At 47.4% G+C, this 19,639-nt stretch overlaps 4 protein-coding genes across 4 annotated transcripts; 2 read left to right on the forward strand and 2 right to left on the reverse strand.

Moving 5' to 3' along the window:
- Positions 1-1,855: 1,855 nt before the first annotated feature.
- On the forward strand, positions 1,856-2,842 carry PENARI_c017G12258 (uncharacterized protein; the record flags this gene model as incomplete). Its single annotated transcript, XM_022634457.1, has 1 exon — positions 1,856-2,842. One exon carries the CDS (start codon positions 1,856-1,858, stop codon positions 2,840-2,842), a length of 987 nt encoding a protein of 328 aa, XP_022485863.1.
- Positions 2,843-5,150: 2,308 nt separating this feature from the next.
- On the reverse strand, positions 5,151-6,255 carry PENARI_c017G10473 (uncharacterized protein; the record flags this gene model as incomplete). Its single annotated transcript, XM_022634418.1, has 2 exons — positions 5,151-5,930; positions 6,010-6,255. 2 exons carry the CDS (start codon positions 6,253-6,255, stop codon positions 5,151-5,153), a joined length of 1,026 nt encoding a protein of 341 aa, XP_022485814.1.
- A 929-nt stretch (positions 6,256-7,184) lies between these two features.
- Positions 7,185-8,327, forward strand: PENARI_c017G04220 (zinc-binding alcohol dehydrogenase family protein; the record flags this gene model as incomplete). Its single annotated transcript, XM_022634303.1, has 1 exon — positions 7,185-8,327. One exon carries the CDS (start codon positions 7,185-7,187, stop codon positions 8,325-8,327), a length of 1,143 nt encoding a protein of 380 aa, XP_022485788.1.
- Positions 8,328-8,779: 452 nt separating this feature from the next.
- Positions 8,780-14,642, reverse strand: PENARI_c017G12096 (putative pectin methylesterase; the record flags this gene model as incomplete). Its single annotated transcript, XM_022634454.1, has 5 exons — positions 8,780-10,593; positions 10,649-10,745; positions 10,803-11,773; positions 11,829-14,326; positions 14,416-14,642. 5 exons carry the CDS (start codon positions 14,640-14,642, stop codon positions 8,780-8,782), a joined length of 5,607 nt encoding a protein of 1,868 aa, XP_022485748.1.
- Positions 14,643-19,639: the final 4,997 nt, after the last annotated feature.

The following is a 19,639-nucleotide window of genomic DNA, read 5'->3' on the forward strand; positions in this document are numbered from 1 at the left end:
GGGGGATTTGTTTTGACACAGTGGCGACTATGTGCGAGGGCACTACCAAGCTCTGAGTAGCAGGGCAAAGTGGGCAATAGATTCCATCTAGAGATGTAGCTTAGTAGTGTAATAAAAGCTGACCACTAGCATTCTATACCAAGATCGGCTGAGGCATTGGATATACATTGCGTTTAGTCAAGCACTGCTCACTGGTTGCATCCAAGCGAGACACATGCTCAGGAAGATTATCCTGATCATGCCCGTAATTTTTCATATGACAGTGTGACTCAGACCCACCAAATTCAATCCATAGGAAACGCTTTGTGCGAGGCTCTAAAACGAGAGAGTGCGGTCATTGAGAACAATCGAGCTTAAGTGTTATAGGCGACCTCCAACGAGTATTCTCCAATGAAAACCGCGAGTGAGATGATATCCACAACGAGGTTTCTGTTCATATAAGTTATTGCGATCCTCCACAAGTGCCGGATTACGGTTATATACAAGAATGAAGGTTGAGTTTAAGTTCATCGCGGCTTGCTTCATTGAGCCGCTCGGCCCTGTGCCGGGACAAAGCAAGTTTGAAGCACAAAGTTAGTTCCTGTCCTGTAAGCACCTTATGTTACTTAACCCAAGTCTATGCCACAGTTGAAATGTAGATTGGCGCCACCTCAAACTCAGTTTGAATGTATCGAATGTAGATTTTTACAATGTAAACAACGGTGATCGCACCGGCGCAGTGTAGACGTTATAGCCCGACTTTTACTCCATGCTCTTCATGAGCAGCAGAGTGTGATAATTATCAGAAAGAGTTTTGGTTTTAATTGACACCATGGACAGTCTTTGAGATAATGAAAAATAAGTGAGATGTAATCTGCTGTCTAGAGTAATACCGCTGGATGACAAACCCCAAAATTAGTCCACGTACCCCATCGCAGAGAAATTCCCTACTCCTGACAAGGATGTTTCCGCTTTAGCGCGAGACGATACTGCGTCATAAATTGAGTGAGACAAGAACTGCACGACGCAGCAGTTGGGCTCACCCGGATACGAGATCAGACCTAGATGTATCCATGTGATAGGGAGCCAGGGTGCTTGCATCCACCCGACCAGGTCCCTTGGAACCAAGGTTGATGAGCTATTCATGGATAATTTAGCTCCTACCAAATGAAGTAAGGTCAAATCTGTTTCTCTTGAACCCTTTAGCCCGAACTGAATATTTCGAGCCCGGCTTACTCCGCAGTCTGGGGAACCTCCCGGGGCCCCGCTCTCCAATCTCGACTTCAAATGTGGAGGCTTATATATGATTTATGTATTATTGAGTTGATGATGCTGGCAAAGAGGGAATGAGCCAAAATGAAACTAGAACGTCTGTTTTTTAACCAAGCTACCCCTCTGTGTAGTGAGGATGTGATGGCTCGATACTGCGCTGCACCCGTGCCGCATTTGATACGCGATGATTGATCAAGAGTACCGCAATCTAGAAGGAAGCCCCCATAGTCTAACGCAGTGTTGCAGAATCATTTTTGGCAAGGATCTTGTGTCTGCAGATAGATTGGGAAAGCAATCTTTGTGACCAGAAAGGCAATTTTCCGACGGATGAAAGGCTATTCGATGCAATTTGCCTAATATAATGGATCCGCGTAGCTTTCATGGTAGCAAATAGAACACACGGGTATTCCTTCAGGTATATTTCCCGGTTAACCATCCTGGGATCTGTTTATGTTATGGTAATATCTTTGGTTCCCTCAACTTTGAAGGACTTCCCTGAGTAGGCTATATAAACACGATCTCCACCATTATCTGGATTTCTCTCTGGTATCTCAAAATTCACCAATTACCTTTTTAACTGCACTTTTGACGAAAAAGCACCACTATGAAACTTCGTATCCCCAAGTCTGTCCTGTTATCATCTGGCGCTGTTCTACTTGCCTCAGTGCCTGGTGCCACGGCAGACTGCGCACTACCATCCACTTACAGTTGGACATCAACCGGTGCGCTGGCGAGTCCCAAGTCAGGATGGTCGGCGGTCAAGGACTTCACCAATGTGGTCTACAATAACCAGCATCTTGTGTATGCGTCAACCACGGATACATCAGGAAGCTATGGGTCGATGAACTTCGGTCTTTTTTCGGACTGGTCTAACATGGCATCGGCGAGTCAGAATGCAATGACACACGGAACTGTTGCACCTACACTCTTCTACTTCAAGCCAAAGGGCATTTGGGTCTTAGCCTACCAATGGGGCTCAACCGCCTTCTCATACCGAACATCAAGTGATCCTACCAACACTAATGGATGGTCATCCGAGAAACCGCTTTTCTCTGGAACTATCTCTGGCGCTAATGCCGCATTCCTCGATCAGACAGTCATCGGCGACAGTACGCATATGTATATATTCTTTGCTGGGGACAATGGCAAAATTTACCGAGCCAGCATGCCTATTGGTAATTTCCCAGGCGACTTCGGTACACAATACGAAGTGATTCTCACCGACACCACCAACAACTTGTTCGAGGCCGTCCAGGTGTATACTCTTAAGGGCCAAAACAAATACTTGATGCTTGTCGAAGCTATTGGATCGAATGGTCGTTATTTCCGCTCATTCACTACCAACAATCTAGGCGGTTCATGGAAAGTGCAGGCAGGAACCGAGAGCAACCCTTTCGCTGGAAAAGCCAACAGTGGCGCCACTTGGACCAACGATATTAGCCATGGGGATCTGGTTCGCACGAACTCTGACCAAACAATGACAGTTGATCCATGCAACCTGCAGCTCCTCTACCAGGGGCACAATCCCAGCGCCAGCAATGACTACAACACCCTGCCTTGGGTTCCGGGTGTGTTGACATTGAAGAAGTAGAGCATTGGGGGATGTTGATCTTTAAGAGCGAATGACATACCGGAGGAGATAACGACGATGTCTTCATCACCTATATAGCCATGGATATGAATATAGCGAGCAGCTTTCTTCCTGACTCTCATGAATCGTAACCCTCCTTTAGTCCTTGTCTCTGCGATAAAACGAATGTTGTAAGACCAAAGTCATGAAAGCGATAATCTCACGGGACTCGGAATAACTAGAGAAACAAACAAGAGAATTACCCCTGGAGATTTTGACTCAGAATGAATTTAAATCATATAGAAAGTGCAAAAAAATCAAATATTGATCATAATCCCCTCTCCCCAACCTCACAAACTGCAACCCCAAGGGCCCACTCAGATCTCAAGACCTCTGCTGCAGTAATCCTCGACCCTGAGTCGGGATGTAACATCGCATAAACCACATTTCGGCAGCGCTTTTGCATTCCGAAACATTAGATACTTTTCTCATCCCGAACTTCGCTAGAAACAGACGATAGAAGTGAAGTAACTTACATTTTCAAGAACCTGTATAGGACTATAGCCATCTTCCCCCAGGCGACAGGAGAGATAATCAGCAAAGGATTTTTCAGGATTGACTCTGTGAGCGCTGTGCCAGAGGAGTTGGCCGGACCGTAGGACCATGTATATCATGCCGCATGCCCATATATCTCCCGATCTAATATCAAAGACGTCTTGATGTGTATAGCTTTGACGGCGAGAGCCACGACGACTGGGGAACCTCTCGGGCGGAAGATAAGGGACACTTAAATCCGAGACTCTTCTCCGAATGCACAGCTTCGGCTTATAGTTAGAAGCCGCAGCTGAGTTAGGGCTGGGTACCGAAACGGATGAAGTGAGGTTACTACCATGTGATAGTTGGGCTAGTTCTCGAATTGCATCTTCATCTTCACCAAAACCACCTACCTTTATTGCACCCTGAGCCGTGAGCAGTACATGTTCTGGCCTTATGTCGCCATGGGCAATGTCATGTTCATGTAAAAACGCCACTGCACGCAGGATTTGAATAGCAAAACAGTTTACCTCTTCGGTGGACAGATTCTCCCTTGGTCTGCCTCTCTGGGAAAGGAAATAGTGCAGGCTGCCGCCAGCATAGTAGGGCATGACAAGGCAGAGGTTCTTTTGCTTATTATAGAGAATGTTTATGATCGGGACAATATTAGGGTGGCACAGTGATTCGGTTTGACTTCCATGTGGAAGCGGACTGGCGAGCGGAAATGAGGTGTTTTGGGTGTGGCGAAACACTTTGACTGCATAGAGTTCCCTAATTGTATTCGACGTAGAGGCTCGCCTCAGTCTCGCCAGCATATGGCTTTGCGAAGGTCTTGCTGGCGATGTGGTTTGATCAAAAACCGGTACTTTCTTTTCGTATAATTGAACAGTACTGGAGTCGTCGTACTGGAGGACTCTGTTGAATTTTCCATAATCCTCTGCGAACGATGTCTGCGATGCTTCCTCTGCTTCGTCGTTTGTCCCTGTAGTTCTTCGGATCTGATCCGACTCCAAGGAATGCAGAGCCGTCCCTTGTGGGTCTAGAGAACCTTGACCTGACAAGGATTTTCTCGAATGAGAACGACCCTCAGATTCAGGTGTCAACCATCCCCACCCAGATAAGACGTTGGTTAATCCATCGAGGATGCGAGGCCTTTCGAAATCTCTCGTCTCTGTGCCATCCTCCCTTCTCACATGGTGATTATGAGATGACAAGGGATGTGCAGGTACTTGTACATGCTCGAAGGGGTGGTGTGGATGAGTATTTTGAGAACTCTCCTCTTGCATTCTCTATTTCTGCGTTCAGTAAATAATGGCTATCTGTTGATTCTGCTTCCACGCCGGTGAAGTCTCTTGGCAGACAAGATTTGATAAAACTAATATATTTGAGAGTGCCATAGTGATAAGAGCTCTAGGCAGCCCTCGCGAGCTGTTAGCCCCTACGTGATAAATGACGTAATTATGAATCATCTTACTTACTTTCCTTTTAACTTTGGTCCGTGGTTAGTCATGACTTCTGCACTCCCGAGGACATCTCCATTGGTGACATCTATCGCGTACCTTTACTCCAAGCCCACCAAATCAACTATTTTCTTGAGCTCTCTTCTCTTTTCTATCCATTTCATCATTTCGAAATGTCGATAAATAATCTATAGTTCAGATAAATATCAGGAAATAAGAATAACTGATAGCCAATTGACTGCTAGCTGAAGGTCTCAGGGGAAGTTCAGTACTTCGATAGAGTTAATTTTCCTCTTGTGACAGCGCAGCCTAGTGGATGAAGGTTCCAAGGTTCCCTAGTCGCCGAGAGCACCTCCTGGGAGGAATGCCTGGACCGAAACATTCCTTTTGTGATATAGCCGTAGGTACGAGCAAATAGAAGGGCATTCCACTCTAGCTCTAAGTTCAATCCACCATATACTGCGTCTTGCTTTGCGGTACCATAGATACAGCAACAAAAGTGCTATAGGGTCCCTTTCCCGGAGCAACCTTTCGAAAGCGCCGTTGATACTGCGCGTGAAGATTTGAGTTTGACCTGTTGTGACCGCACTATCCGGGAGGTCTAGGATCTGGGATACTGCGTGGGCAGCATAGAAATACGGATTGTTTTTCGGCGTAGATGAGTCGTTGAGGAAACACATGGTAGCCACGGCCCTTGGTATACCATCTATGCCTATCTCTGGCAAAGGTGAACTCATTTGAGCAAAGGTTGCGGCCATGACGCGAAAAAGACTGTCCGGCCGCAGCGGGTTCACTATGTTCCACAGTGACATTTTACCTTGGCTCATACGTAACCAGTCTAAATCGCAGTGGACAGAGGACCTCAAAGGCCACGATTCTTCCGGAGTGCATGCATCAGGGGACGAAAAGGTCAAGATAGCTAGAGCAGCCGCGGTACCCCAGATTGCATCCTTATCCTTAGCTTCAATCGGTTCCTTTAGCCGCCTGTTGAGAATAGCTGTGCTTTGAGACCAGTGGTAGCACTCTTCTAGGCTGCGACGACAGCCTAATGAGTTATTCAGATAGCGGTCATACGTAAGCGCCACACCTAGAGAGGCGTGCATTAAAAAAGGGTACTGTAAGCCACGTGTTAGCGGAGCTCGGGCCGATGATATATAATCCCGCTCCGATCCTGTCTTATATAATAATACTTACGGCGAAGGCTAGTCTCAGAAGCTTGCGATTAACATACATCATATCAGGGTCATCTGGGGTGATGAGACTTCGTCCAAGATACCGGGTGATGAAATCTTGACACTTTGCGTTCAATTGATAGGACGTGGATTTATCAGACGTCGAGACAGCACTTGCGACAGGGGGTTGAATCTCTGCTTTTCCTCGGACCACCAATGGCCTCCTTGTGGTAGCGGCGATGGGGTGTAGGTCCGGAATATTAGACATAAAGTTGCATAATACCCCGAATGAACTACATCTCTTGCAGTGTGGCTTGCCTTCATCGCACTAAGGGACAAATAGATTTTTCAGCTAAGCACCAGTCTAGGAAAGCCGAGAGCCACCTACCTTGAGTTTTCTGAGCTTACAATTCCGGCAGCCCAATCTCGACCTCCGCGGAGTCCTACGCTCCCGATCCTCTCTTGGACAAGTCGATGCCATACTTGGTTAATTGTCCAATGCTTTGCGGAGCTTGTGAGGGATTTCCTCTCGAAATGGAATACAATGCCAAAGAGCTCCGTAGCCGGGGGAGGCATGGCCACCCCCAGGACGCTTGGTTTCACATTCAAAGGCATACGCTAACTTCCCCGCTAGCCCTTCCTCGGATACAGAGATCTCTGATTGGCTGAGTCCTGCCCCGACCCACTCCCATCTATAAACTACAGTTGCATCGGGCCGTCACTACATGAAGATAGGTTAATTGTATAAGAAGAAGGTTATACCTCAGTATCCTAGGAAGAGAGGCTAATGCCCATGACATCAGAATCATGAATCTTGACTTAAAATACCATAGTCTGCTCGCATTATCGAGAGAAGCATCAATAAACCCTATAATTAGTAATCACAGCCTAGCAACTATAGGCATTATTAATGCTTGTATCTCGATACTCCGAACCCCGAGGACAAGTCTCTGAATACTGATAGTTATTACAAATACCAAAGAATGAACCAGGTGATCATATGGTCAGATTAAGCATAAATAAAGAGAGAGTTCCAAGCAAAAATCAATCATCATTGACACTCTCAGTCTCTTTTCCCTCTATACTCTCTATTCTGACACCAGTTTCTCATTGAGTTCCATAATCCTATTGCCCTAAATCCTCAAACGCATATGGTCCTCCACCTCTCCAAAACTTCTACTTACACAAAACGTCCAAATGACCAACCACCTCGCCGCCGTCTCTACAGCCAAAGGCAAACCTTATGAGGTCCAGACACGCCCAACTCCAAAGCCAGGACCAGACGAGCTCCTCATCGCTGTCAAATCCGTAGCTCTCAACCCGGCAGACGCTTATGTGCGTGATCATGGCCTCTTCATATCCACGTACCCCACCGTCGTTGGCTTCGACTTGGCGGGGTTAGTCCTCGAGGTCGGTGACAACGTTCCCACCGGTGCTACCGACAATGGTTCGGGCTCCTCCTTCCGACCAGGCACCCGTGTCGCTGCATACGGCGCCCCTATCTGGACGTCCAGCGACCCAGACTACGGCGCATTTCAGGAGCGGTGCCTCGTCCCCTGGCAGCATGCTGTGCCTCTCCCGGACGAGGGTATATCTTGGAACCATGCGGCAACCTTGCCCGTCGCCACTGAGGTTCCCCTTTGCGCGTGGGATCTCATGGGGATCCCAGTCCCTGATGGCTCTACTAGTACCGATGCCAGCAGAGGGAAGGGAAAGTCTAACATGGAAAAAAGAGAAGCTCTCCTAATCTGGGGTGCGTCCTCTAGCGTCGGCACCATGGGCGTACAAACAGCCCGCCTCCTTCGGGGAGATCCCAATTCTTCTTTCGCAGCCGTTTATGCCGCGGCCGGCTCGGCGCATAGAAGCTATGTGCATTCATTGGGCGCGGACCGCGTGTTCGACTACAAAGACTCACAAGTCGTGGATGCCATCGTTTCGGCGGCTAAGGAGGACGGGTTAGTGATCCGGCATTGTTTCCTTGCTACCGGGCAGCTGGCGCTATGTCAGGCTGTGCTTAAGAGGTTCCTCGGAGAGGGTCAAGAAGGTGAGAAGACAAAGACGGCGAAGATCGCGTCGGCACCCCGCCTTCCTCCGGATGCTGAGGTCGTGAAAGGGGTGGAGACGATATCTGTGACTGCGTCGTCCGTTAAAGAGGAGAGACTGGAGCAGTTCCGATACTGGCTCGGGACGTGGCTAAGGGATAACCTGGCCAAGGGGGCCATCAGGCCGAGTCCGGAGCCGAGCATCGTGGGGAAGGGTCTGGGGGCTATCAATGCTGGATTGGACAAAATGCTCCAGGGTATTAGTTGTACGAAGTTAGTTGTTGAGGTTGCGGAGTGAGATCGTCTGGGGTGTTGATACGAATTGCAAAGAAGTTGGTAAAATATCCGCCCGAAGGCCGTCTGTTCATTTTGAATCATTTATATCAAATACGATCCTACCATTTTCAAACAACTGTAACTTGAGGCACTCGAAAATGGGCAAAACGAGGTAAAAGGAAAATTGCTTAAGTAGGGCGGAAATAATGCATGAAACGGTACACTGGCTTCGTGGCTGAGCCTTCGTGTAGAGCCTGTCTAGTACTTATTTTATCAATTGCTATACATATTATGGCAACTTTTGTATCAGTTTCTATGCTTACTACGCGTTCTGTACTAATCGAATATGAATAATAAAAAATATATTGTGACACGACATAGTATATACGAATCAAAGATGCTGAGATATAAGAAATAAAGAAAAGGAAAACAATAACAAAATGCCACTCAAGAAATGATCACGAATACTAGCTATCACGAGCACTTAGCTGTCTTCGTGACAGTAGCGGTACTAGTTGAAGTAGTCTTCACAACCTCGGTGGAAGTGGAGGTCGCACGGTTGGTGATTGTGACAGAGGGTTTGTTGGTCACAGTCAAAGTCTTAACGATCGTGCTGGTGGAAGCAGGCAGAGTGGTAGTGCTCTTGATAGTCGTAGTCTTGGTGACGGTGGTAGTGGAGGCAGGAACATTGAGAGTGCTCTTGACGGTGGCTGACTTGACACTGACAGTTGTGTATGTTGAGCCAGGAAGAGTGACAGTCGAAGTCTTCCAGAACAGCGAGGTAATGGTGTTTGTGACTGTGAATGCCTTGAGGGTTGTTGTCTTTCCAACTGAGGTTGTGTCTGTAATAGTCACGATCGAAGTGACCGCCGGGATTGTGGTCACCAAGCTCTTTGTTGCGAGGGATGTGATCGTGTCTGTGACAGTCGAAGCTTTGATGGAAGTTGTCTTGGTTGTGATGTCTGTAATGTAGTCGGTCGTAGCTGGGATCGTCGTGGTTGCAGTCACTGTCACATAGGTGATATCTGTGGTGTAGACTGTGACCGTAGCAGGATTAGCCCGAGGTACAAGCTCACGCTTCATCTTCTTAGTTGCCTTAACGCAGCTGATCGTGGTTGTGACCGTCTTGGAGGCTGAGCTTGTCGATGTGGATGTAACGATTACAGTGGTTGCCTTGGTGCTGATGGTTGTTGTTCCTCCATTTCCAACGGTGACTGTAACAATTGATGTAGACTTGACAGCTTTGCCACTGATTGTATTGAGGCTTGTAGTCGTTTCCATCTCTGTGGTTGTCACGATTGACGCGGCAGCCGTGACTATATGAGTTGCGGTGAGGGTGCTCTTTAGGGTGCTTGTGGTATCCTTGCCAGCCGCGGAAACGATGACTGTAGTAGTAGACTTGTCGGTCACAGTAACAGTCTTGGCATCTGGAGTCAATGTGCTGCCGACATCGATAGTCACGAGCGATGTCTTGGTCGAGACAGTAGGCGGCTCAGTCACAGTCGCCGCGATGGTGATAATAGACTTTGCAGTTGTTGTCTTTGAGACAACATCTGGGGTAATGATCAGGGTTACAGTGGCCTTAACAGTCGAGGTCTTATCAATGGGGTTGATTGTGGCAAATACAGTGGTCGTTGAAGTGGACACAATATCGACTGTCGTGGTGATCAGTGCGGAGACAGAGGTGGCAAGAGTACTGGCAGTAGTCGGGGTAGCACTCGAAGCGACGGTCGAGCTGACGCCGGTGCCAGGAACAAAAGGAGTACCATTTACATGAGTGAAGTCAATCCAAGAGGTAGTGGTGAAGAAGTTGGCCAGCTCAAATTGGACAACTCCAGCATTGTCCAGCTGCGTAGCGAACGAGGCACGGTTCGTGGTGCTAGATCCGGGGCCATAGTTACCGTATTCGGCAAAGGTGACTCCATATGTCTGCGGGCTAGATGAAGACCACTGTTCCCATCCAGCAGACTCCACACAAGACCCAAGGTAGGAGTTGATGTATGCGACACGAGCAAAGGAGTTCCAAGGTCTGCCGAGGGAGATTTTGAACATAGATCCTCCATTTGGAGTGATGGTACACTGATCAAAGACAAAGCCGCCAGCTGCTGTAGCAGTGGTTCGCTTATCAGCTGTGATGCTGATGCCATCCTCGTTAGGAGAAATAGTCGTGTTGAGGAAGTAGCCTGCGCCACTACCCCAGATCATGTCGATGTTTCCTTCATATCCGTTGCTCATGAATAGATTACCGTTAATTAACAAGGCGTCCTGGTTACCTCTGACCTGGCAGCCTATTGTTCATAGTATCAATATCGTTTTGAATTGGAAATGGGCAATCAGACTTACCATAAAGACTGGCATACTTGCTTGACTTGACAGCGAAGCCGAGAGTCGCGATATCCTGCTGCGTGCCGTTGTTGTTCACGAAATTGATGTTCACCGCCTGCATTTACAATTAGCGCCTTCCCATCTGTTTTCTCAAAATGAAAATGAGGCTTACCTGGAAGTAGTTTCCCGTGGCATAAACAGTTGCACTGTTAGAATTAGACTCATTGGCGCCAGTGTCAACACCGTGGTTGTACTGAATGGTAACCAGGTTGCTGGAGTAATCATAGGCTGACTCAGAGTATCCTATCATAATCACTGAGCCGGACTTGTTGACGATAAGCTGCTCCTCGTATGTACCGGGGTAGATAAAGACAGTGGGTGTGACTTTGGACGAGGTTGGCAAAGCATCAAGCGCCTTCTGAATAGTATCATAAACAGTAGTGTTTGTCCCAAGGCTTGTCTTGGAAACAATGTAGGCCCCGGAAGGAGGAGTTGTACCATCATATGCGACTGTGGCTGTCGGTGTAGCTGAGGCAGTGGTCGTAGAGGTGGCAACAGTGGTTCCCGACACAGACGTAGGGGTATCAATGGTGTCCCAGTAAGTCATATCAATCCAGTCAGTTGAATCCATGACGCTTGCAAGGGAGTAGGTATCCTCTGTCAGGAGTGTGGCGTAGCCAAATGATTCACGAGAAGCTGCATTGTTTTCCCAGTTACCCGGTCCGGAGTTGTTGAATTCGGCGAATGTGACGGCACCGGTGCGTGGGTCAGTGGAGGACCAAACCTTCCAGCCAGAGGGATTGATGATGGAGGTGAGGTAAGAGTTCTTCACAACAACCAGTGCGTACTGCGAATAAGGACGGCCAAGGTACACGGTGCTGGTAAGATCAACTGTTGCATCAGCCGCGGCGGTCAAGAGCGTTTGATCGAATATATAACCACCGATCGCACTAGATGAAGCTCTGCTCTGCGCGGTGATCGCAGACTTTGCCTTCTTGGCTCCTATGGTGCAGCCCTTGAAGTAGGCCTTGGAGTAACCCCAAATGAAGTCAGTGGCACCTTCGATATACGATGATTCGTAGTATTGATATCCTGCGTTGTTTCCGGTGAGGAGAGTGTCTTGCCAGCCTTGAAAGTAGCAACCTGAAAATCTCAATATTAGCATGGCAATCAAATTAGTAAGTCAGATAGAACATACCATAGAATGCGACATGGTTTCCATAGATGGATGCTGCAAGTGTCACGTAGGAGGACTCCAGACCATCAAGGTTGTCCGAGTTGATGATGTTAATGTTATATAAAGCGATCATGTTTGACGCGGTGGCGATGGTCGCTGTTTCAGCATCAGAGTGGCCGGTCGGCAGAGGAGACACGGAGAGTCCATGAGCGAAAGTGATGGTAACTTCGTTGTCGGCGTAGGTCTGACCGGGGTTTCCTGTAGTATAGCCAATGACCATGACCGGACCATCTCGGTCGATTGTGGGAACTTGCTCTTCATAGGTTCCAGCGTACATGAAGACCACCTGAGTGGTGGCGTCATTCGGGAGAGAGGCGAGCGCATCGGTGAGGTTGCTGTAAGAGCCACTGATAGATCCAGACGGACTAACCAAGACGGCACCAGTAGGGGGAGTAGTACCGCTCGATGGATGAGCCCAAGTTGCAGTTGCTGTAGCGGTAGAAAGAGCGGTTGCAGTAGCACTGACAGTGGCGGACGTTGTAGTGCTGGCTCCTCCAGTCAGGTCGTAGGATGGTGCAAAGCCGTAGGCATTCATGTCAAGCCATGTGGTGTCTCCAATCCAGTTGGCCAGAGTGTAGGCTTCGGCCTGACTCTCAGTGAGGTTGGTCGCAAAGGATGCACGACTGCTAGACCAACTACTCGGTCCAGTATTGTTGAATTCTCCGAATGTGACATAGTCTGTTTGAGGGGAGCCTGTTGACCAAATGTGCCATCCAGCAGGGTTGATATGCTTATCGAGGTAAGAGTTCATGTAAACGACACGACTATATGTGGAATACGGTCTAGCGAGCCAGCTGCTCTGGTAGGTACTACCGTAGCTGGAGGTATAGGTGACAAGACAGTTATCAAAGACGTAACCTCCAGTTGCAGTGGCTGAAGAGCGACTCATAGCAGCAATGCAGGAGCCAGCAGTGTTCGTGGAAATGACGGATTGGTAGAAGAAAGCCGTTGAAAACCCCCAAATAAAATCAATGGAGCCTTCTATATAACAGTTCGAAAAGACTTGAGTGCCCTTGTTTGCGAGGAGGGTGTCCTGGAAACCAATGAAGGAGCAGCCATAAGCTTGCACGTTGCCATAAAAGTCAGCGGCAAGGGCGGCTGTATTCGTAGTCTGGGGGTAGGTGTTCTTGAAATCAACGTTATAGATAGCCAGTCCCTTGCCATCAGAGTTTTTGGCATTGACAATCGGAGTATCCTCATCCTTGTTGGCACTGGTCAACACACCATTGGAGTATTCGATTGACACAGTATTCTGGGTATAGTCATTCTCAAAGGTAGTCTCTCCGCGAAGAATGGTCTTGCCTTTGCGAGTGATCGAAATCTGTTCGCTGTACGTGCCGCTCTTGACATAGATTGTGTACTCGTTGCTGTCATTTGGAAGGGCAGCGATGGCAGCAGTCACATTATTGTAAGGTCCAGCAATGGCATCCACCACAAAGGTAGATGTGACAGTAGCAGAGGTTGTTGTGACTGTGGAAGTCGACGTAGTCGAAACGGCAGAAGACGATGTGGCCAAAGAAGTTGTAGTGGAGGAGGTCGAACTAGTTGACGTGACAACATCCGCGCTCTCAATAGCCGCAAGGATAGAGGAGTCAATCCAAGCGGTGTCAGGAGAAGCATAGTTTGGGTAGGCAGCAGCGAACACAGCACTGATGCTATACGCAGATAGGTCCGATGCATCTAGGACAGAGACATATTGATACCGAGTAGCAGCATTGCTTGCATATGCACCTGCACCAATGTTGGAATATTCGACAAATGTATTGTACCCATCTTGAGTTATGCTGTCGATGTGGGCACCAGACGCGGCAACACAGCTGCCCAAGTTGGAGTTTCGGTAGAGCACCACAGTTCCAGCCCCATTAGCAGCAGAAAGATAGACATTGCTGGTTGATGTTCCTGACTTCACAGCCACGGTGACATGGTCAAAGACAACTGTCGAGTTGTATAGCGTCGACGAGCTGGACGTAGTACCCTTCATGTAGGTGAGAAGAGCAGAGTTGTCAATGGGCACAATCTTTGTGTTGAAAACATACAGACTGGCACCTCCATAGATGATCTTATCGAGCGCCTCGACATACGAGTTTGCGATAACACCGAGACCAATACTGGCAGTGATACCCAAAGTTCCAGTTGAGACGATTTGGCAATCATAGAAGGCGTACTTGTTTCCCTTTAGTACCATGGCGCCGTAGGATGCCGCAGTGTTGACGAAGTTGATGTTCTTGAAATTGACTTGTTGGACATTATTGTTCACAGTCAACACGGTTCCAGCATTGGTTACGACCACCTTATTCTGGGCGTAGTCATCTGTTTGATCACTTGGACCAATCACAGTGACAGTTGGCGTCGCTGATACAGTGATTGCCTGAGTATAGGATCCGGCCAGAACAGTCACAGTGGGGATAGCATGGTTCTGCGCGTAGGAGATACCATCTTGAATGGCCGTGAACTGACCGCTACCATCTGCAGCGACGGTTACGGCAGTCGTTGAAGCTATAGGTTTGTCAGGTGGTTTCTCTCTGATATACGCAAAGGGGAGGCTTACTGGATGAAGTCGATGTCGATGTCGGGCTCGACGTGGTAGCTGTCACTAAATCTGAGGACCCTGAAGCCACCACCAGGCCAGCCAGAGCCAATATGGACAATACCTGCATCCCGAAAAGCCGAGAAGACAATCGGAGCAAAAGTGCTGAACAAACGAACGTCTGTATTTGGCTTTACGTGAGTGCCAAGAAGATTTCCACCTTCGTCCACCGGGCTACGAGTAGACATTTTGTATCTATGCTTCCGGAGAGAGGGAACAACGGCCAAATTGGTACTATAGCGCTTTAGGAAATGTGGCTATTTTCGACAACCATTTGATACTATCCTGGGGTAGGAATAAGCGAAAAAACAACGGAACAATATAGAAATGCCAGGAACAAAGTTTAACATGGACTGTGCCGAAAGTTTTATAACAGGAGAGTTCCAGGCCCGCGGCACCTGAAAGACATTGAAACAGTCATAGGATGGCCTGAAGATCGACCTTGGACATTCCATCTGGCAACCGCCTTCATCCGAGCCGATTGCCGGTGCCTCCAATCATGGATTATTTTGACGAGATTACATCTAATGCGCCACACGGAATGCAGTGCTTATACAGGGCGCACACGTGGCCGAAGGATTCCGCAACTGCGTGTCTCTGTAGAATGGTCCCTCCATACATGTAGGCACCCGTCAATCAAGCTACAAATGCCTATTGTAACAACTACAGATTTAAGAACGCCACAGTCCATCAGTTGTCGGAAATTGATCGTTTTTCGTTTTTCCACATTTATTATAGATCCGAAAATTCTAGAAGTGATGGCGACACTATTGACTCCAATATCAGCTGAACCTTTTTAGGCGGGGGATTGTTCCAAAAGGCGTTAGATCGAAAGCACAGTTGACGTGTGCCTGGAGAGATAAGATGCAGAGAATTATGCCGTCCAATGCTTAGCCTTCCGAGCCCTAAAGCACAGATCGGGGTAACTCAGTTTGACACTCGAACTTTTTCTGTCTGCCAATCGCCTAAATTGTGCATTTCCAATTCTCCACGAATCAAATTTGCTTACGTTTTTTCCTACCTTAAAGAATTGGGGAGTTGCCGGAGAAATTGGAGATATCTTCCCATGTCTTATAATTTTTTGGCCGAGGAACCGCAGGTCAATCATACAAGATGTGCAAAATATCCGGCGAACACCGGCAGTGACTATTTCCGACAACTGCCAGGAACCCGAGCTAAAGAAGGTTAAAGCGTCGGACGAACCGAAGTGGAGCAGTGTCTGTATATCGGTAGAAATATCCCGGTTCCAGCCGCATCTCAAGTGATGGAGACCCTTTGCGATAGCCCGTTTTCTTTCTTCTCTTTTCTAACAGTGGAACCTTGTCATCTTTTTTCTGCTTGTGTCTTTCACAGCAGAGTATGTGAGTCCCCGGTATGGTCACGTGCTCGAATCTGATCACCTGACAGTCCCATTTGGGCACTGAGCTTGGTTCTGTGCTTACAACTCACTAAACCTGTCCAGGTGCGCCTGGGCAGTCTCATAAGAGCGGCGGCAGCTCAGATAGAAAAGCCTAACGACCAGCGGGGCAGCCAGTATGAGCATCAATAGGTTGGTCTATTCTCCCATCTTTAATATTGACAACACAGCCCATCAATTGTAGTCAAGGGTAAGCAGTCTCCGCCACCCAGTAACTAGAAATCTGGATTTCCTGAAAGGTACATGATGGGATTACCCTTAGTTAAAAATACAAGGTATGATCAAAATGGTATTCCGTTAGAACTTGCAAAGGCCAGGCAAAAACAGCAGTATTTATTATAACCATTTTAATAATTCAATATCGCAAGATTGGGTGCGTTTTGCCGCCAAAAGAGCATCCGATGAAAGAGTGGAATACCGGAAAGGCTGTGCGGAAGCGTGGCGTATTTTCTCGTCTAGCATACCAAGTAAACGGGTTTAAGCCCATGATGGCCATTTAGAAAGACCAATTTCCAAGCACAAAATAGAGCTGCGGTATGGGACTTACCACAAATATAAATCTAGAATTTTCGGTTAGTTGCCATCTATGATATAGGATAATTTATTACAATTACTGCCATCTACGACTTGGTTCTGGAAGTGATGAATCGAATCCGCATTGCTATCAGTTATGGGAACGTCCAGGTTTTCCCGGCATGTAGAATTGCAAGACCGGATGGTACCATGTACAGAGTTACAGTCAGCCGCCGGTCATAATGCGTTGCATATACGTACTCCGTAGTCAAATATCAAGAAAAGAAGTGTCTGAGCAATCTCTTCAGAATGAATCGGGGGTTGGCCTTGCAAACCCAAATGCAAATAATGGATTGGTCGCATTTGCGAGAGAATCCATATCCAAACGCATCGAATCCATATTACTTGCCAGGCGACATTCTTTGCGGTCCCAACAAGCCAATTTGCCTGAACAGCAAGCAACAGATCAGTAGTAACGATAGCGAGTAGATAGGCGAGATACATAGTAGCTGTATAGGTAATCCCAGAAACAGCACCACTTAATCCCGCCTTGCTCGAACCATTGACAATACTACCACACCCCCTGGCCCTCATGATGGAATCACAGCCCCCATCAGTCTAACTACGGCTGTCAGATTTACAGCATACATCGCTCCCACATCTCGTCTGAGACGCTGTCCGCACTCCCGAATTCGTCCGTAGTCCGGCGATATTTAGAAGGTTATCTATCCCCACATATGCATGGAGGCAGGTATCCACTATCCGTGTCATTGCTTTGTCTGTGAAGCCGCATTGAAAGACGAAATTGGGCGTTCAGTAAGTGACATCGGTGAGGGAGAGACATCCAGCCCGAAAACTCGGGCACCTTCTTCAAGAGACGTTGATGCGGTGAGGCCGATCCCAGGCGCGCTACCTGTGGTTATTAGAACCTGTGGATAGCAGCCACGGTCATTGTAGACTATAATTCCTTGTGGGTGTTGAAGCACATGGTCTTGAAGCATGCACCGAGAAGATTTTGCAAACTTCGAAGACAGATTAATGAAGTTACAGTTGACTGTGGATACTAAATCAGGCTTTCATGCAGACTTTTATTCCCCAGATTATTACTTACTTAGGCCAAGAAAGGGCTACAACAACGGTCTCTAGACTCATCCTCGCCAAGTGGAATTAATCTCAATGGAGATAACCCCTATAACATACGGACTTTTGTCTAAAGCAAGGCACTGAGCCCACGGCCGTGATGACTTAATGGGGTATACATTTGGTTACGTGGGTGCCCACACATTGCATGCGATGTAGCGATGGGATGCGTCATTTAAGAGAATATGTTGAGAGTGACAGCCAAACATGTAAGGGATAGAGGAGATGAGACGATATCGATACCTGGCCAAGAATTGTAAATCAGAATAACGAGTTACCTAATATCTGGGCTAGTGGTTCAGAGAAAGGACAAGGAGTCAGTTTGGTTGCAAAGTGTCGCTATTTTGTCTGCTCTATACAGATCCTGCTGCCGGGCGCTACCACCTGGCAGGTATCGAAAGCCTGGAGAGAGCCTCTCACTTCGTAGCCCAGGAGTAGCAGACCATTCATGCAAATAACAGATTCCATAATGACAATGGAATTTATCTTTGACAGTGACCATTAAATCGAGGGGTTAACACATACAAACCTCATCGAATGATTGCTGTAAGGTTTGTGCCACAGGCTCTCTTGTACAGCAGCGCTTAATGTAGAACCATAGATACACAGACAAGTATTTAATTTATTTCATTGTCCTGTGAGAAGAGGAAAACCCAGTTTGCCATCTACGGCGAAGCGTCGAACGTCTACTGTGTAAATAGATCATTTCGTATTCAGATTGGTGTTCTTTTGATTCAATACCTCTCCGCCATCGAAGTTCCCGCCCTTAGAACCCGATTCCAGCAACTCATTTCCCCTTCATGGTATGTATGTCCAATGAATGATACTGCCAGACTTATCCTGGTTGACATATTCAATTCGAGGTGCTCATCGCACGCAATAGCCCGCCACTTTTTTCACTGCTCAACAAATTACGAGCTCCGCAAAGAAGGGTATCACCAAGCCAGATAAAACAAATCAAATTATATCACGACAAATCAAGCCTCATCTTCGTGGCCGACTAGGTCATCTTTGTCCTTGAGATGGCTCTGGCACGTCTCTTTCGGGACCTGGATTGGGTCATTCGCGTCCTCGCAGACATTACTCGAACTAGGGACTGCGCAGAATGGATGAGAGATATGAGAACGATCTGGGTGCTTAGTACCGATGCTCTGCTGGGAGATTTCCGGTGATTTGTGTGCGGAATTGAGAGCAAAATCTCCGGAATCGAAGTATGTTCGATGCTATTTTGATTGTTAGACGCAAACGAACATGTTTGTAGTTGTGGGCCTCAAACTTTTGATTCCTCGGAAAATAGCTTTTCTCTCAGAGGGACCACACCATACCGACTCGCGATCTGAGATTTCCATCAGTGAGGAGTTTGAGAACAAAAGCAACGGTATTGCTCTGAGAAATGGGCTGATTCATTACTTTGCTTTTTGCCAGTTTCTTTTGTTGCTCCGACATTTCGCAGTGAGGAGCATATGTAAAATTAATAGAGAAGAGTGCTAGTGTCTCTTGTTAAAAAGTGCCCCCTCCACCATAAACATTCATGACCTCATGCCGCCATCTGTGTGACTCATCCTTTGGATTCATTGCATTTTGAGCGAAGTTGTGGCGAAATAAATAGTATTCCGTGGCTTTGGGTAGGCACTCACCCAGGTTTTGTTTTGACATGTGTCACATGCTCTATATTGTGGCGTTTGGCATTTACGAATGCTGCTTTCTTTTTCGGCTTATAGAATCTTTATAATGGGTCTGACATTGAAATCACAAGTCATGAAAAAGCCAAGCCCTACCAAATAGTGGAGCATCCGAATTTGAGGAATAAAAAAAAATCCGGTTGGGCGGAGTCGAACCGCCGACTTCAAGATGAATGTTATCAATTACAGTCTTGCGCTCTAAACCAACTGAACTACAACCGGCTGTGATTGGCCAATTTTATCCCGGCAAGTTAATTGGTCGCAGTCAGATATGGCTTAGTAGTAAAAAGAAGTTGAGTGGAAAGAGACATCTTCTGAAATAGATGATTATTGTTACTTCCAGAGAAGCCAAGTAGTTCAAATTTTTCGTTATTGGCCGATGATATATTACCGCCAACAATCATCGATCCATGAATATGTATTTTAGACATGG

The sequence above is a fragment of the Penicillium arizonense genome (assembly GCF_001773325.1).
Source record: "Penicillium arizonense strain CBS 141311 chromosome Unknown PENARI_contig017, whole genome shotgun sequence".
Lineage (NCBI taxonomy): Eukaryota > Fungi > Ascomycota > Eurotiomycetes > Eurotiales > Aspergillaceae > Penicillium > Penicillium arizonense.